This window comes from Apis florea, unplaced genomic scaffold, assembly GCF_048593485.1.
Source record: "Apis florea isolate Af1SG1 unplaced genomic scaffold, ASM4859348v1 contig_3517_pilon, whole genome shotgun sequence".
In the NCBI taxonomy this organism is placed as follows: Eukaryota; Metazoa; Arthropoda; class Insecta; order Hymenoptera; family Apidae; genus Apis; species Apis florea.
Window position 1 is genome coordinate 2079919 of NW_028256778.1, and position 20024 is coordinate 2099942.

Here is a 20024-nt window from a genome sequence, read left to right on the forward strand (position 1 = left end):
ATTAAGTACGTCTCCCCCTTATTATAAGGAAAAATAAGAGAAACACTTGCGCCTCGTTCGAGAAAAATAAATATCGTAATATCGATTAGATCGGTTTCAAAGCGTGTTCCACCTTTTATCATTCGATGAATTATCTGTGATAAGAGTAGAGAAATGTTTGTTCGGTATGCGGATCCGATCGATTCTGTGTTTACCGCTAAAAGTCGAAATTCGATTGACAAGGTCAGCATTAATCTCGTGAATGATGTAATGTATTTGGTAAAAAGCAACAAATCACCCATAACACCAATTTCACAATCGCGATCCAATTTTATATATCCAGTTTAAAGATAGGATGTTTGAGCCAGATTAAGAGTAGAAAATTTAAGGTGCGATTTAAAAATTAAAAACAAATGCAATGATATGTAAAAATATGTCCGTGTTGAAGTTTGTTTTACGTATAAATTATATAATTTTAATAAACTGGATGGAACTATCTCGTTCTATCATCGTCTCACTATTAAAATTACATATGCTTGAAAAATTGCGAACATTTTCACAAAAATACATTTTCTGACAAAAATTAAGAAATTGATCGTTTGTAAATTTCCTTATATATATCTTCTCTACTTTTTTGATAAAAAAACTTTTTGTCGAATATTAATTTCTCCTATAAATAAAATCACAAACGATCAATTCGTTTCTTAATTTTCCTCAGTGCCAACTTTTTTCCTATATGCGATTAATAATACGATTAAAATAAAGAAAAAAAAACGAAGAAAAAAAGGTTACTGCTTACCCTCGTATCCAAAATTTCCATTATTTTTTCCTTTGCAGCTCGCACGTCATCGGGTCGACCTGCGACCTTTATATGCGGATCTGTGAGAAAAAGATACGAATTACTCAACAACGCGGCAATATGCTATCCTTTCGAGTAATACGGGTTCCGATGGAACGCGATCGGTGAGCATCTGGTACATCGACACCGAGACACTGGAACGTCGACGGAATGCCATAACAGCCGACACCGAACTACCGATTACATCGACCGTCTCTTTATTAATTAATATTCTCTGTACGCCGCCTATTCGAATATGCTATTTTTTTTTCCATCCGTACGGAACGAATCCGAGGACAATGACGCGACACCTTGGATCGAATCGACGATTCCAAGGATCAGTGCTGCCATCACTCCTCCGTTCGATATTATTCCCTTTTTGAAAAAAAGTGGGCCGAGAGAAATGAGCGAAAAATAAAGAAAGAAACGCGATGCGAGGGAAAAAACGCGGAGACGGAATGGAAACTTTATCAAGCGTGGCGTGTAAACTGTACGAGTTTGCTTGTATTTCGCAATTGTGTTTCGTCTTTCAGTGGAGGAAAGAGGAGCAAAAAGAAACTGGGCCTCGATTATCGCGCATTTAATTTTTTCGTTTGCTCGCGTGTGCTTGCCCCTCTCCCTCCTCGTGTATTTCGTTCCTTCCATCCAGGCTGGAAGAGGAGAGGATTGCATCTCGAGAACGAATATTACCAAAGAGGATCGATACCAGACGAATCCGACGTAAAAATAGCGAGGATACAAAGAGGATATAAGAATCAAGCCGGTTGCTAAGAGGAGAAAACCCGAATCGAAACAGTGACCCAGAAATAGATCGCGAATGACCGCGCGAACGACCTTCGCGGATCTCTGTTGCACGCGCTCTCTCTCTCGTAAGAGGCAAAGATAACACGTTCGATCGCGATCGGCCGGTTGCCTGGCTCGGAGGAGAAACAAACGATCGATTATCGGGACACGGCGAGCAGGCAACCGCCACGGACCATTTTAAACCGATGTAATTCCTCGCTCGTGTTACGTAACCGTACACACCGATAAAACGTACGTTCCACACCGTTTTTTGTCTCCGCGTTAAATGTCGTTTCGCGACGAACCGCGATATTCCCGGCTCGTTCAAGGAGAACGTTCGTTTCGAAACGGAAAGGAAAAGGATCGGCGGTTTAAAATCGCGTTACCCACGACACGTTACGGTTGAAGAAAGAACGGTTGGCGGGGAGCGTTCCTCGGCTAATAAAGATATCTCGACGGCCAATCGACGATAAACATCACGCGTTCGTCGCGTACCAACGTTTTCGTACTCGCTTACTCGTATCTTTATGGTCTTCCGGTTTTGCCCTGGAATATTTTTCTCCCGCTCAGAGAGAGGAAGAAATTTTCGTTGAAACGAAGGTGAATTTAGATTTGTATCGAAAGCTCTTCGCGATTAGGGAGCTACTTAGAGCGATTGCTTTCCGACGATATTGATGATTAATCGCAACGTGGCGTTTTATCGTAATGGAAAAAAAGAACGTTACGTTTCGTTTAATCGTAATACGATTTGCCAAGGTTGAACAGTTGGTCGTTTGTTTGTCGATCGGTAAACGAAAACATGATGTGGTTATACGATTACAGTGTATCACCACCACCGACCACGTCGGTAGATTTATCAAAGGAAAAAATTCATGGTGAAGAAATCTTTGCATAATTTCACGTTCGGTGATAGGAGATACGCATACGATACATACGTGAATACGGATACAGTTGACCTCGCACTCGACCTTTTGAAGACTGGTGCGCGCGCACGCGCGAAAGTGGAATAATTTTGTAGTTGTTTCCAAAAATATTCGTATATTAAACTAGTGCAATTTATACACACGGATTGAAGAAAAATGCAATTTTCAATTTGCAAGAGATATATAACGGGCTTTGTTGAATTTATGTTATGAGATTAGAATAACAAATTGAAGACGTGAGTTATACATTGAGATGTAAATCGCAAAAATGGCAAAAAGCAAAACATAATTCTTAGTATATATCAAAGGTATTACAACTTTTAAAAATTAAAAATTATTTAATCATAATTATATCAAATTCAATTCGTAGTTTTTTTTATTTTGAATTCGTAAAAAAATTTTGAATATTTTTATGAATTTTTGATATGAATCAATCTTTCACTTTTTTTTTGAATGTTCAAACATTCGATACTTTCGAGTTAACAACTTTTTATTTTCTCACAGCTATATACTGTTCTTTGATATATCCACTGTAAAATTTTTTTATATATATTTGTTCTAAATATATAAAACGCAAAGATTAAAGTTACATCTGTGCGAATATTTTTAAGAATAATTATACATCATCGAGTCTCGCGTGCTATTCGATTGAATTTATTTGGATGAATAAAAATTGAAAAGTTTTATTACATAAATCGCTTAATTTATTCTTAGTGAATAACGTTAGCGCAATAATCGTGATAAATCAAAATTGACATTGGCAATGAAATTAATCAAGTGAATAGCTTGGGAAAAAAAAAAAAGTTAATTCTGTGATACAATTTAATGATTTCTCACGATTTTAACTTTTTGATTCTGATTTTTATTTTAAACTTTAAAGAAGAAATTAGAATGAGATAGAAGTGAAGAGATAATTTTTCGATAAACTATTCTGTTATGGTGTGTATATAATAAAAAAAAAAATAATAATAAAAATTAACGGTCAGCTCGTGATAATCTTGAAAAAATTTAATAAATAGTTTATACTATCGTTATTAAACATTCTAATCCAATTTTACTTAAATACTAATTAAAGTTAAAATTATTTTTTCCATTATTTATATTGGATATATTATATTATATTATATTATATATAACAAAATAATGTTCGATTCACGAAAAAGTATAATAACATATCGAAATCTTTATAGACTTTTATTTTTTCGCAAGGTCATCAAATACCAATCCGTACGACAACGCTGAAGATTGGGGGAAAATTCCATTGTTAAATTTCTCCGAAATCAATTTTTATTCTTCAATTGAAAAAATTTTTAAACATTTCTCAATTATTATTTAATTATTTATATACTATCAAATTGGAAATTTTCGATAAATATTTAAAAAATTTTTCATATTTTTTCAAAACTTGGAAAAGACCTGATATAATATTAGAGCCAAGTTGTCTACAATCATTCCAAAAAAAAAAAAGTTTGTCCATGTATATTTTTTCAAACTTCATCGACTCATTTCTTTGATAAGATAAAGCTTCTTAAAAGAAAAAAAAGAAAAAAAAAAGAAAAAGATTCAAATAATCAAAATTAGGAAGAATCTTTAAACCGAAGAATTATCAAAATACGACGAAACGGGGTGTTCTCCAGGAGCGGCAATCGTAGGAGGTAAAGAAAATCAGTAGGAGGTAAGAGAGACGAGGCCTATTTATACCCGATTACGCGGTTTGTCATATACAATAGATTCCTTCGTGGTCATAGCAGGTTCCACGCTAGGAGAAGAGGCGGTAAACAGCTGTTCGAATCACGAGGAAGGAATGAATCACCGAAAAATTTCCATGCCGAGCCGTAAAGAAAAGGTAGCGGGTCATGGAATATTCGACAGAACGTTCAAAACATTTCCGTTCGATCGTGTTCCGTAGATACGCGTTTCACTTCACCGATACACGTTACTGCGCGAGAGCAAGTAACCACGAATCGTTTCGTAATCACTTTCGATTAATGGGCGCGCTCTAATTATCGAGGCTACGTTCGGGAACAAGACGAGTAATCGCGATGCTATTTCCTCGAAGTCGCGAGGAATCGAGACCACGCGAGTTTCCACGAACGATGTCGAACCGATAACGAGGTCAATATATTCCCGTGATTCTAGAGAGTAAAAGAAAAAGAGAAAGCTCGAGGGGCCCCTAAGAGGAATAAAATTGAAGATTTGAAGTTCCGAAAGTGACGACACGCGTGTGGCACGATAGAAGATCGGACCGCAAATAGACGTAAGAAAATACACGATACTAGCAAGCGTCAGCTGGTAAGCCAAGGCAACGCAACCTACTACACTGACGTAATCGCGTGCCGTGTGGTATATGCATCGAAGTTCGGTCGGTAAGCGATAAACATTAGACGAGATCTGACCGAATAGAGAGAGAGAGAGAGAGAGAAGCGGAGACGAACCAAGAAACAATCGATGTGGATCAGTCCCTCGAAGGTCGAGAGTGTTGTCGAACCCAAAGCCTACGTCACGTCGCGTCGTGTCTTTCATTGCGTGTTGTTTTCGGATGTTTGGCTCTTGCTAAATCCATACTTTCTATCGGCATTTTACTAACACACGTTCACGTTTTGGTTATATAGCTTTACGAATCTATAGCTTTAATATTTCAATCCGCCGAATGAATAACGAACAAAAACAGTGAATGTGATTTAAAGAAACGCATTTGCGCAGGCGCGGTCTTACCTTTCTTCGACTTTGCTCCAATCTTCAGACGGGACGGCCACGTAACAAACGTGTTTGTTTCCTCCATAATCTGTAATAAATTGAAAATGTGCATTTAATCGAGTGTGCGAGCAATACTTTCGTCTAAATATATGTATACATATGTGAAATTGCGCGACAAATTTATCGAAAAACGTGAATACATTCGAACATTGAATATTACCACGGTCATCGTTGCCAACTGGTGATGATATGTCTCGATCGGTATCGATCCTGGTCGATTCGCTTTCCGGTCGCGGTACCGAGATGTCGATGAATCGTCAATGAATCGGTGGCAAAAAAAAAAAAAAAAAAAAAAAGAGGAACACGAAACGGAACACGGAAGAAAGAAGAGGACACTTTTATCACGGCCACTGTTCGTACACGGTGTACGTATGCGAAATGTTAAGCGAGAAGCATGATCGTCACCCGATCTCTTTGATGTCGAGGAAACCCGCTCTGATAGAAAGAATCTCGAATAAGCGGAGACAGCTCCGGGTGACGTACTTTCACTGCCACGACTGTCGGGAACCGCGGAACGTCCCGCCGCGTTATCCGTTCACTTCATCGCTGCTATTCGATACGAGTGATCGATGAATCGTCGAGTTGATACATCGATGACGATCGACAATTTCTCCTTCCAACTTTTTACCACTAAAAATTCTTCTGCTATTTTCCTCTTTGGTTCAAAATGAAAATAATAGCGATCCTAATCGAAATCTAACGAGAAATCGAATCGATCGGGGACTCAGCTCGTTCTTTGGATCGGCTGCCGGCTAATCGAGCCAATATTCGCGCGCACTTTTCGCACACACGTTTCGCAGTAAACGTTTCACAGCGTTTGGTAACAACGTTTGGCGATAAGTATATTTTACTTATTATTTTTTTCGAGTATATTTATTAATTCGCTACAGTTTAGAAAAGAAATTACGATCGAGGAAGACGACGAGATTATACGAAACACTCTGCGGGTGATTTTCACGGTGACCGGCTGTCTCGAAACGATCTTTTCCGGAACGGCCACGTCGTCGTCTCTCTCGTTTTTACCGCGTCCGGATCACTGGCACGACTGACTGACTAACAGCAGATAATGTAACGGGACGGCTCGGTGAACTGCCTCCCACTCGTCGCTGTCGCGACTCTAGCCCTCTCTGTTCCTTTGTGGTTCCGTCTCTCCCTCTCACCCAGCAGTCTCGGCAGAAACGACAGAACAGAAACGACCCGAGCAACGCGACCCGACCACAACTACACTCCAACCACGCACCAGAACATCTCGTCTGTTTCCGCCCGCCTCCATTAGCCCTATCCCCTCCACTCTATTCCGCTGCTTCCCTCTCTACTGTTCCCTCTCTTCGTGACCGCGACAATTTAAAGAACCGAACACGAGAACAGGTAGTTTTCTACACAGCTCGCCCGCACGATTCATCGCAAACTTCAACTCGAACATCTATTTCTAATATACCTAGTATATCAGACATGATCCGATCGAGTTCGTTCATCGATCGCTTTACGCAATGGAAATTATGTATTGTGAATCGATCAACGGAAGCGAATGATTTGAAAAAACAAATCGACGTACGTGTGTTGATTAAACGAATTAGGTTAAACGAGTGCGAGGAAATGCGAGTGGTATTAGTATACCAAGTTAAACGAGATCAGACAAATACGTGAAAATAACGGCTGTTTTACGGTCACTCGTTCGATGGAATCTTCTGCAAATTTTGGTTACATACCTGAAAATGTGAGCAGATACTATCGAGAAAGTCGAAATGATTTTCGACAAAGATAAAAATGTTTTTAAATATATATACACGAATAAAGATCTATTTCACCAAACTATGGTATTTCTCGTTTAAATTCAATTCTCGCGTATTTTCTTGTCGTTTTAGGTGGTACCATACGAATCTAGGGTGAATACGTGAAACGCAATGTCGCGTGACGGTTGTTTTTAGCGCTACTACCCAGTGAAATTCATAAAGCACCGACTAATTTTTCATTTCTACATGAGGATGGCGCTCGGATTACATTGCTAGCTAATGATATTATCGAGTCTCAGGTACGCGCACGAATTAGCATCAGCATAATTAATGAATTATATTATTAGATTGATGAAGAAATTGTGTTTTTAATTTTGTTTGGATAAAAAAATTTTAAATTCGTTTTATTAGTTTTATGCTATTATTTATAATAAATTAATTTTACGAATTATTATTTTATAAATGGAAAAGACATTATTGTTTTCAATCATTTATATATGAATTTAAATACGTTATAAAAATTGATTTACATTTGCTATTATTAAAATCATTGCTTTTCCACAAATTCGATATATTTACAAAAAATTTATATAAAAAGCAACTAGAGTAAACGACTCGTTTCATTACAATTCCCTAGATTTTCTTTATGAAAAAAAAGACAATGCTTAATAAAATAAAAATCGAAGATTGATACAAGATAAAGATTTCATTTCATATATAAAATATTATAAGTTATTAAAAATTTATTACAAATTAAATTTCTACATTACGAGCATTCACTAAATAAGAAAAAAAAAATATATTTTATATTTCGATTGATATTTCTTTCTTATCAATTTGTTAACAAAAAAAAGTGAAATGAACAACCAATGATTAATTATAAATCTTAATATAAAAAAAAAAATTTAAAAATACTTTCAAATTATTTAAAAACTTTCAAACTAATTCGTTAAATGGGCCGTTTATCCCAGTTTACCACAAAACCGATCAGTTTCGTGAAAAATCCCAGTCCTATTTGGCAAAATCGGACAATTGTTACGTCTCACGTTTATACGAACGAATTTGATTATCGTGGCGCATATTCGTAAAAGTTGGCAACGATCTTTGAGGATAAATCGAGCACGGCGTCCAGTGACTCTCGCTAAAATTACATACCCGCTCCGTGTAACATGGTATTTCGAGAAGACCTATCACAACATTAATTGACACTGGCACGCGACACTTCTTTTACTAATCATTTATATTTCCCTAATGCTGCGAAAAATCAATCATCGATCGATACATATATATGTATATATGAGAATATGCAAATAGAATGAAATCGGTTTTCATAACAAGCATCTATGCAAAACTTACAAGATATCCAGAACAAATGATACAGAGTGCAATTTTACAAGCAAAAGTTAATGTAAAAAAATAAAATTTTTTTTCAAATATAAGCGAATTTGGCGAATTTCCAAATTTGATAACAGTGAATTGTTTATAAGAAGTTATTCTACATATAGAAATAAATAAAAAGTATAGGATGAAGTATTGAATTGTTCAAGTTATTTTTTTAAAAAATAAATTCAAATCAACTCGTTGCAATATTGTTTTCATCAATTTAAGTTCAAATTTTTGTTGCATAATAATAAGATTTATCATAATTTTCTTTTCGTATTCAGAAAATAATGTCTTCTTTTTTTATAATTTTAAAAGAAGAAATTTAAATTAAGTTTGGAATAGATTAAAGAAAAGTATAATTATATTATAAAAATTTGATCATTTATATATATATATATGTGTGTGTGTGTGTGTGTGTGTGTGTGTGTGTGTGTGATCATTATTTTATATATTCATTTTGAAATATCATTTGAAATATCACAATTAAAGATATAAAAATAAGAATTAGAATATCAAAAATATACTTGAAAATAAATTTTTAAAAAAATTTCACTTAATTTTATAGAAATAATATTTCTCATGTCAAATCTGAGAAACCGAAGACAAATTGTTTTTTTAACATTAGAAAATAAAATCATCTTGATATCCAAAAAATAATCAGATTGTCCTCTCGATGAATTTTCAAATTTAATTTTCTTTAAAACTAATCAATCTCTTATTCTTTCCACATTTTTAATTTTTTTTTTTTTTAAATAAATATCTGCCAATTTCTCATATTCTCGGAATTTTTAACAACGGAAATTAATTTTATTTTTTCATCTTTGCATGTAACAACCATCCTGAAACGCTCTGTATACAATTTCTCGTGACACTTGTACAAATAACAAAAATTGAACGTGACGTAACATCCTATCTTTTCGATACGAATAATCACCGATAATCACAAATTCAAAACGTTCGCATAAAGGATAACAGTCGTGAGCGTGTTGTCTCGATAAAGCAAGAACGCGTTAATAATAACGAGCATTTCGTTCGAAATTCGTGGGGAGAACGAAAAGAGACGAGTGAATATACAGGGTGTTAATGTTCATAATTCACATTTAAACAGTGGATTCTGGAAAACCGAAACGGAACACAAAAGTTGATGGTATAAAAACAATCGGTTTAATTATTGAGTTTATGAAGCGAGGCGAAGATAAAAACGGCAATAAAATTCTTAAAACTTAAATTGCAACTTAAATAATAAACAATATTAAGACGAACAAGTGCGAAACACATTTTTCTATACCAATATTTTTATTTATTTATTTTTGCCTGTAAAATTGATCCTCTAAAGGTGTCTCGAGAATATATTAACACCCTGTATATGTATATACAGAGATAGAAACACCTTCAGAGGGTCGATTATAGAAGCCAAAACAAACACAAAAGTTTGTATACGAGAATGTAGGTTGAGGCTTATTTATTGAGTTATAAACAACTTAAATTCGTGTTAAATGAAGCAAAGTGGAAATAGAGTGCAACAACGATGTGACGGGGAGTCTCACTCTATTCCCGTCCCGCTTCCCCTAACATAATCTTCAATTGATATATAACTTATTATTTATTTGTTAAGTCAAATTGCTTGTAACTTATTTATTCTCTATATCAACGTTCGTGTTTGTTTTGGCTTCTAAACTCGGCCCTCCAAACGATGCCCAACGAATATATTAATATCTTTGTGTATATGTATGTGTGTTTCATCAATCGTGACACAACAGAAAAAAAAATGTTTCGACGCAGAATTTCAAGGGAGCGAGATTGAATGCGAGTGGAGTACAATCGGTCTATAAATAAGAGCAGCGGAGCAGCTTTTACGCAATATGTCAACGATAAGGATAAGGAACGTTCGTTCTCGCTGTTCTCTGCACTCTTAAAGGTAGATATTCATTTGTTTCTTTTGCGCGTATCCGTATCACTATTGCGTATCAACGTGGAGAGAAAGAATTTGCCTTTGAACGGCTCCAATAATCGATCGGAAAGGGAACTCGATACGGGGGAAGTGTGACTCGTATAAAAAGAGTCCAAATATAAAATCTTAATTTCAGGAATTCTTAAAAAAATACGAATCTTATGCATAATTTATTATTATTTAACTCTGCGATCAGTAATGATGTGTGTATCAGAATAAATAATTAAATAAGCTTATTGTATTTTAATTATATTGGAAGAAATATAAAATGAAATTTTAAAAATGCTAATGTTTCAATGAGATTGAATTGAACGATATTTTTAACCAATAACAGATTTCTCGAGATCATGGAATAATGAGTTTTCGAACGTTGTAGAATTTTCTTCATTTCTTAAATATATATACCAATAGATTCTATTAATTCCATCACTGTAACTTCAATATTTTTGCTCGGGTCAAGAATTATTTTATACTTTATTTTTGCAGATCTGACGGAAGTTCTATATATATTCTAGCAATCTTTTCTTGTAAATATCGAAAATTAAAAATATTGGATGATCACACGCATAGGAAAAGATTGCTTAAAATCTTATCCTCTGTTCAAAAATTTTTCTAGATAATTATTCGATATATACTAATCAGATAATAGTAGCAAATTGAGATTTACCATAAATTTTCGACTCCACATCAGTTTTTTAAATTTCATATTTTTTTTTGAAAAAAATATTCGCACGTTTCGCTGTCACGTGTCAAAACTTATTATTACGAAGATACGAATACGGATCGATTTTTCATCAACAATTCACGCCATCAAACAAATGCGCACCACGATATATCCTGTTTAATTGAAAACGCTCAAATATTTGGAAAAATACACGATAATTATTTTTCACTTCTTTTTTTTTTTTTTTTTTTTTACAGTATCCGACGTTATATTGCTTTATATGCATTTGTTATTTTTGCTTTTAATTCAATTGTCGATGGCGTGTGGACAAGTGTATTAAATACCGTTTGCTTTAAAGAATCGTAAAAAAAAAGAAAAAAAAAAAAAGAAAAAAGAAAAGAGAAAAAAATGACAATAATACCGACGGCACATCGAAATTTTAAAATTCATATCTCGATAACGGGTGATGCAAGAGACGTGTATTTATAGTGTTTCGAAAACATCTGAATGTCAGCTAGCGAGGATGTATAATAAAAAATGGAGGTATCCATTTAAAAATTGTAATGTCACCTGTAGTTTCAATGTCAGCATCAAGATCAAATAGATAAAAGCATATCTCTCTCAATACCGTACAAATTTTGTCCGAAACATTTTTTTTCACATTACTCATATTTTTTTTGGAGATATTTGTAGTTAAACGAAACATATATATATATATGTATGTATGATATATAGCCGAATCTATTTGATTCATGATTTGCTGCTTATTTTTGTCGTTGACGACTAATGGCTAACCAACTCTGTTTCGATACGAGTATGCAGAAATAATGCAGATAGAAAAATCACATCACATGCAATTATACACAGTAAATGATTAATTTTACAAATGTTTAACGACTTAATAATGACTTTTTTTAAATAATTTAAAAGATATTTTTTTTTTTTTTATAGCCCGATAAATAATCGAAAAATTCCTATCACAGATCGTTTCGATTATTTTTCAATTGCTTTTTCTCATTTAATGCAAATTGCACATGTATGGGAACGGAATATAAAAAAAAATAACCTTTAGTGATATTCATTACAATATTCGATTTAAAAACGAAGATATTCAGATATATTTCAATGGAAAACCAATGTATCCGTGTTTAAAATATTTTAAAACAGAATGATTCATAATGTGAATCAATTTTGGAAAAATTTGTGTAAATTTAAAAATTTCCAATAAAAATTGATTACTTTTATTAATTTGTAATTTGATTATGATTATCATCAAGATTATGATTATCATCACATCAAGAATTAAATATCTTGTGTTTTAGAAATATGTATAATAGAAGGAAGAGATCAGAAAATAATACTTTGACTTGTGATAACTCCACTAGTTTGTAAACTAATATATTTATATAAACGTAATAGAAATTATTGCATAACAATTTTATATATTTATCTGACATATCTAACAATCTAAATATTTATTAAATCAAATTGTTTCATTTTATATGACGAATAATAAAAAAAAAGAAAAAATTACTGATATAAATTAAAAGCTGGAAAAATATGATACAACCCGATCATAGGTCAATTGTATAATATGATTTTAGTTTTCAAAAAAATATCCACATGTTTGAAATAATAAACAATTATTGCATCTATTTTTCTTTCGGCAACAGACAATCAAAGCAATAATATTTTCTTTATTATTTCCACTTATTATATTACTTTTAACCTTGACCATTGATATTACGATCAATCATGTTTTTCAATTTAAATCACTTTTATAAAAGGTCAGACTAGAAAAAGGGAAAAAAACGTATTCGCACAAAGAATTATGTTTATGTCATATATAATTTCAAACTTTGAGCAAGAATTATTTTAGGATAATTCGAACGATTAAAATAATTCATTGAACGGTCAAAATAATTAAATAAAATGTTTATTCAAAAATTCAAGGTTAAAAATAGCGACAGAAATGACCTCATTATACTGCAAAAGATTGAAAGATTGCGATTTTCATATATATTTATGGTTACGATACTTCCTGTCTTATTGAAAACATATTTTCAGCCTCGTGCTCTTCCCTATCATATTTACACTTGTGTATAAAAGTAACTTGTTTTCCAATGAATTAAGTAGCTAGTATTATAAAAAAATAGTTCCTATATAACTGAAATTACCAATTGTCCAATCTTGTATTGTAATCTCGATACAATAAATCTCACCTATATGATTTCCTATATCTCACATTCAATATGGATAAATAAAATTTTATCATAAAAATGGAAACATCCGATTTTGCACGTCTTCCAAATGTAACCTCTTTTCTCTGTCAAATTAATAATTCTCAATAATTTCAATGGATATTTCATATATCAGGTATCGTGGACGAGGCGAAAACGATTATTCGAGAAGATTACGACACGTAGCGATGTTAAAACGTCGTCATATCATCTGCCGGTCCAGCAAATTGAGAAAAAGAATCGAAGAAAATAGTATGGAAATAACTTTATGTTTAGTTTTGTATAATCGCAAGGTCGTAACACGCTGCGTCAGGAGCGCAGTGTGCAAAACTGCCGATATTTTGCACTATCATTCTTTCCACGTTTCCGATTCTAATTTTTTTCGAGGCAAAAGATAAATTTGAACAGAGAATCCTAGCACGAAGAAAAATATTCAAAAGTTTGAAACGATCGTGATAGATGACTTGCACTATTGGACAGAAAATTGTATGTTCGTTACATGTTTACAATTATTTCGATCGATCAACAACGAACTACTGAAAATAATGTTATAATTGTAAATATTTATTATTTTTATATTCAATAATTTTAGATCGTAATAAGATTTCCTTATTACGATATAAAAAAATAAACATTAAACGTTTATTTCAGATTTCCATCCAAGAATTTGAAGGAATGTTAATAATTTACTATTTATTTTTATTATATCTTATTATTATAATTCGTAATAATAAATATTTGCAAATTTCCACTATTTCATTGATCAAAATAATTATATATATAAAAGAGTAGCGAGATCACAATTTTGTCCGATGTTATGCATTTACCATCTAATGGTAATTCGCGCGTTGTATTTTTTTAAGTGATGTAATTAAATTTCCAAAGAGAATGGGAGTGACGATTCGATGATTAATTATCGGTACCGTTTCAATATTAAACGAGTATAAAACTTCTACACTTCACGTAATAATCGATGTAATAATATCTTTATCTTTTTTTTTTTCGCAGTGAGTCATATACGATAGTCAGTGCCGTTCCTAGCGGGGGTGCAATAGGTGCCCCTGCATCAAGCTAATAAATAGCAATATTTAGATTTGTCGAAAATCTCTATATTGATAATTGATTGATCGAAAGAAGGATAAATTTGTGACGAGTTCATTTTACTTTTCCCTCGTTATGTATCAAGTTTTGTATTTGTTACACGAAATAGCATTCTTTGTTTTATTTTATGGAAACAAAAATTGAAGAATATTTATTTATTTTGCACGATAACGATTTAAAATTATGCATGTTTAGGTATGAAATATCAATTTATATATTAAATTTTTAAATCAAATGAGGAGATCAAATTAAGAGATATTTTTGTACCTGGGCGACCGATAATCCAGAAACGGCACTGATCTTATGCGAGGTCTAACTAATGAGTTATGTTATCAACAAAAGAAATTTCAATGAAAGTTTGCGAATGGTATACTTTAGGATTAATCTTAAAATTTTATCAATCTCTTCGCTTCTTCTTTGAATCAACAACAATCTTGCAATATTACAAGATGCAACAAAATTGTAAAGTTATAAAATTATCGTGTGTTCTACATACGAAAGTACAAAAACTTTCATTATTAATTAAAATTTTCGGATTAAACAAATAATAAGATATAGCGTATGCAGATCTTTCTGATTGACCGCAACCATCTTGTGTCAAATATAAATTCTCTTTTCAGATAAGGATACCGGATATGAACATAATTTTTTTATTCTTAACCTCGGGGCATAACGATAAAATGATGTTTTTATAATTGAACTATGAAGTAAATATTGGGAGAAAAAAATTGGAAAATTTAATCTTACTTCCTACTTAAAAGTATAAATATACAAATTATTAATGATACATTTGATGCAAGAGAGGGGAATGGAACGATTTTCTCATCAATTTCGATCGATAAATTAATATATGTCTCTTGTAAAGAATTATTAATCCCCTTAGAATCTATGAATTGTTTAAAAAGTTCTACCTAACAACCTAATAAAATAAAAGCACTATATAAGATCGAGAGAATAAGAGGAAGATGCGCGATAACGCACGTCCCTCATTCAAAATTCCTAATCGCTTAGGCTTGAGTAATCACGAGATTCGAGTATAAGTATATTTTCAATTGATAAACATAAAATAAACAAAAAAAATATATATATATATATACATATAATCGCAAATAGTTCCTATCTGGAATTAATTTTTATTTAAGCCCTCGTCATAATTATTAAAAAAATACTTATATATGTGATAATATGTGCAAAAAGTTCTTGCACTCATTTAACGTTCTATTTTTTAATATCTGCTGTAACGAAAAACTAGACTAGTATACTGGAAATTTTTCAGTCGTAATCATAAAGTGGAGAGAGGAATTAATATAGAGAATAGTTTCATTGGCTAATGTGGCAAGATGGGATCAAAATGTCGACAATAAGGACAAAACGCAACTTACGTTATGAAAAAATGTGTCCGCTGGTTTTGGCACGTTGTTATCACCTGTAAACAAAGAAAATAATTGTCAGGATACAACGAACTCTTGTCCGTTCTTTTTTTCTCTTTTTTTCTCCTCTTCCTCGGTCGTTCCACCTTTGACGATGGATTGACCCGATGGAGGACGGGGGAAAAAATTCGGAAGAACGAGCAATGTTAATTAATCCATCAAGGCCAAGTTAATTTCACTTATAACATATCGTATCTCGTGTTTTTAAAATGGCGATTATAAAATTTGTTTAATATTTTTTTTTTACACAAAGTTATTGAAAATTATTTATTACGAAAATAAATCTCTGGAAACGTCTCTATTGTTATTTCTATTACCCAATTATGGAGGAAAGCAGTGTCTACTTTAGAAGGATTGGTAACAAATTTATATAAATTTTCACGATTTTAGATTAGCTATTAACATTTTTAAAGAGCTTATTAGAATTAGTTACTATACTTTATATCGTATCTAGTATCTTTTTGTCCAAAGGCAATGTTTGAATGTTTTTTTTTTTTTTTTAAATATTTTTAGCAAAATATTATTATGTTACTCTTAGCATTAAAGTAAGTAAGTGAGGCATAAAACAAGAAACATAAAATATTAATAACTGTTTAGAAAATATTAAAAAAACTGATTTTATACTTTTTTTATTGTTGCATTTCTCTCTAAATGTATTTCTTGGATTCTCGCAAAATATTGTGAAAAACTTTCTACTACTAGAACTATTACTTATGAAAAAGCTTTTTTCAATTTTAACCACAAGCTTATTAATACAAATTTGATTTTCAACTTATCGATCGTTACTTACGCTCCACGCAATTATAAATCATATAAAATTCAAGAAGAAATCAAACTACAAATATATACAGCACGATGAATGGAAAAAAAAATTTCTTCTTTAATTTCAACACATTTTTTGTACCTTGATATTACGTGTATACGTATAAATCCTTATTTCTCGATGCTTGATGAATCAATGATCCATATATATGCATCCATATTACAAATTAACTTTTTATTATATTCGATTATATAATTAATCATTCGACCCGTGAACGAAAATACGCAAATTCTTCAAATCGTATGCGTAAAAAAATTGCATTATTTTTCCAGTTTAATTTTGGGGGTAAAGGAAATTTCCTGATTTGATTCGATAAACGGATATATTCACCGCTCGCTGTATTTACGCCTCGATTCCCTCGATTCCCAGGATAAACATCCCGATCAAAATATAAACGTTACTAATCGGCGGCCAATTAGCATTTGACAGTCCCTCTAATCCCGTTTACAAACAGACAGATATATATATATATATATATATTTAAATCGCAACACTCGTAGGCTCGTGTACCGGATCGAACGATCGACTCACCTAGAAGCATCTGTTCCAATTTACGGCGATCAACGCGAAATCTTTCCTGCAGCAGGTCATCCGGATTCCCGATGCCGAGCACGGCCGCGATGTCGCACAACTCGTCGCGACTTTCGAAGCCAGACTTGCCGGAAATGCTAGTCGTCATTGTGCCCTCCGATGTCTCGGACATCGTCTCCATCGCTCTTCTCTCGTTTTGTATCACCTCGTCGGGCCTCATCTCGTCCAAATTCTTCCAACTCCTCTATCCTGCCTAAACAGAACAAGGAAACGGAACCGATTTAATTAATCTCGTAATTCGGCCACGACGAATAATAATATTGTAATATTCGAGTACGATATAAGCATGCGGTGTCGACTTGATGCGCTTCCTTGAAAGAGAGAAAAAAGAGGATAGAAGAAGAAGAAAGGGGAGAAAGCGTCATAGAGTTGTGGAAAGCCGCGTGATCGAGCCGAGTCAACCCCTCCCTCCCTCCCTCCCCTCCCCTCCTCGCCCCTCTATTTTCTTTCATCTATCCAACTATTTCACGCCCGTCCCCATCTTTCTTTCCAATTATCTAACCCTGTTTCCGCGCGTCGTCTTCGTCGTCTTCGTCGTCGTCTTCGTTTTTTTCTCCGTCTTCCTCTCCGCGTGGGTCGCCGCGACCATCCAGGGCCGACGATTATGGGATGGCTTGTTGTTGCCGGCACGTAAATAGCCAAGGGGATAACGGTGAGCGAGTAGCGCCACCGGCCGATTTCTCGGAATTCGCCGCGGATTTCGTGGAAGAGGCTCGGCCAACCGACCAATCGGAACGGTAACAGCCCGATGATTCACTCGGCTTGTGGTTTTTCTCTAAACCCCTCCCCTCCGACGGGGCCACCTCTGTCATCTACCTTCCCCTCGCCGATCCCCCCTCCCCCTCCCCTCCCCTCCCCTCCCCCCGTCTCCACGACACCTGTTGTGCCAACGAACGCGCTCGCCTGCAAAAAATTGTTTTCGCCAACGCGCGATGTGTCGCGTGTACGTGACTTTGCCAACCTGGGCCCTGTCGGCAGGTCGACAAACACAATTTATACGTGCCTCTCTCAACACGAGAGTTTCGCGTATTGTTGTTTCGTTTCGGGGATTGTAACCCGCGGCTTGCACCGGCTTCAACCCGTGGATTTGGGCGCACGATCGAAACCGTTATCGAACGCTCGATCGCCGAACTTGACCGGGTCGATTTTCACTCGATTCCACTCCACTCGAGGGGGGGGTTGCTTGAGTGGAGAGGAGGAATTGGAAAAAGTTGGATGGTAACGAACGAGTTAATGAAAATCGAGGATCGTTGACAGAGAGAGAGAGAGAGAGAGAGAGAGAGAGAGAGAGAGAGAGAGAGAGAGAGAGAGAGGAAAATGGTATCCATTGATGATCCAACGAACTCACGTACACGCACAGGAACAAGCTCGGTTTTATTCTCTTTTCTCGAGGGGATTTTCGAGCGAAAATCCGAAGGCCGAGACAGGACGACGATTATCGCGGGGACGAAGACGACGGAAAGACGATCGCAACGACGAGATGATGAACGAGGAAGCGATGCGAGGACGACGGCACAGTCTTTCACCACCTGCTTCCTACGACCGTTACCTTGATACCGTCGCGATGGACTGGGTCAAAGAGGATCTCGTCTCTGTTGTCGACACCGGTTAATACCGATCCTCGCCGATCAATGCCGATTCATCGTCTATCGTTTGTACCTGCTCTAGAGGACGTCTCTACCGAAATCGTCTCCTAAGTTTTTCGCCTCCTGATTCAATTCGATCAACCCTCGTGGAAAAACAATACCTCGAATACCTTTCTTCACCGTTTCTTTCGTGTTTTTCTTTATATATATATATATTTGTGTAATTTTTGTGAGAAAAACATTTTTCTTTCTTTTTTTGTAAAAATCAAATCCAATTTGCGATGAACCTTTTTTCCTATCCTCTTCTAGGGAGGATTTAATAAAAGATACATCTATTTTATCTATTGCATCATATCAATTTTTGTGATGCAATAATTCATTTTTGTTACAATTAGGAAATAAAACTTAAAAAAGATCTACCTATACGGGTTACTACTCTGCTTCATACTCCTATATTCAAAAGGTTGAGTGTGAAATACTTATCATAAATTGAACCATTTGTATTTTCATATGTGATTTTTGAAAAACGATTGTTCATCAAGAATCAATTTTGGCTGGTTACGTAGGATGTTATAAGATGTTCGTTATAAGATGTTCGTTTAAAAACGGTCTGCCGTGACCATTAGAAATCTTATATCTCACGATGAATTAACTTATTTATTCGATTTATAATCGTTATTATATTATCGCTAGAGTATTTTATATCGATTCATTTTGTGACCAATTATACGTCGATTTTAAAGTAAATAAAAAAATAGTCGATCATAAAAGCTTTCGTATTTATAACCATCTATTATTATTCATATAGTTTATTTTATTTCTTCAAATGAAACCTATTTTATTTCACAAATATATTATTTTCTTTAACGAGTTAACTTTTACGTTCAAATATATTTTTTTCTTCTCATTTTTATCTTGTTTAAAAAATCTTTTAAAGGATTTTGAAAAATTCAAAGATTCAAATGTCTTAAAAGATTTCAAATATGTCCTTTATCCTTAAATCTTGGTGCGTTGAGTATCGGGCTTGCGTTTACCATTTACCATTACATTCGAAAACAAAATATGAATTTAATAATATTTTAATAATAATATCTTTGGTGCAACACTTTTTTATATACGATTTTTTGGGGGGATAAATAAATATATATATCTGTTTCTTTTTCGTACGAATAATTTTAAATTTTGATCAGCCGCGAAATAACTACATTGCTCGTTGTATAATTTTCCGCAAGAGGTCACTTA

The 20024-nt window shown here is 33.9% G+C and overlaps 1 protein-coding gene and 1 long non-coding RNA gene across 7 annotated transcripts in view; one reads left to right on the forward strand and one right to left on the reverse strand.

Moving 5' to 3' along the window:
* BicC (protein bicaudal C) overlaps window positions 1-20024 on the reverse strand; it is a 44749-nt gene that overhangs the window by 11353 nt on the left and 13372 nt on the right. For 2 of the 6 annotated variants that reach the window (XM_012493733.3, XM_012493731.3), the window contains exons 1-5: window positions 18549-18754; window positions 17137-17389; window positions 15735-15778; window positions 5239-5308; window positions 779-858 (exon numbers count right to left, since the gene is read on the reverse strand). In XM_012493733.3, the coding sequence (XP_012349187.1) occupies window positions 779-858; window positions 5239-5308; window positions 15735-15778; window positions 17137-17356 (414 nt within the window). In that variant the 5' untranslated portion in view covers window positions 17357-17389; window positions 18549-18754. Of the gene's footprint in view, window positions 1-778; window positions 859-5238; window positions 5309-5440; window positions 6572-15734; window positions 15779-17136; window positions 17390-17698; window positions 17944-18548; window positions 18755-20024 lie in introns of those variants that run through there. The other 4 variants (XM_086913894.1, XM_086913893.1, XM_012493734.3 and 1 more) reach the window with 4 other exon arrangements.
* LOC147656671 (uncharacterized) lies at window positions 6651-10630 on the forward strand. The gene is made up of 3 exons (XR_015293990.1): window positions 6651-6997; window positions 7146-7312; window positions 10157-10630. It is a non-coding gene; the product is annotated as an uncharacterized LOC147656671 (long non-coding RNA).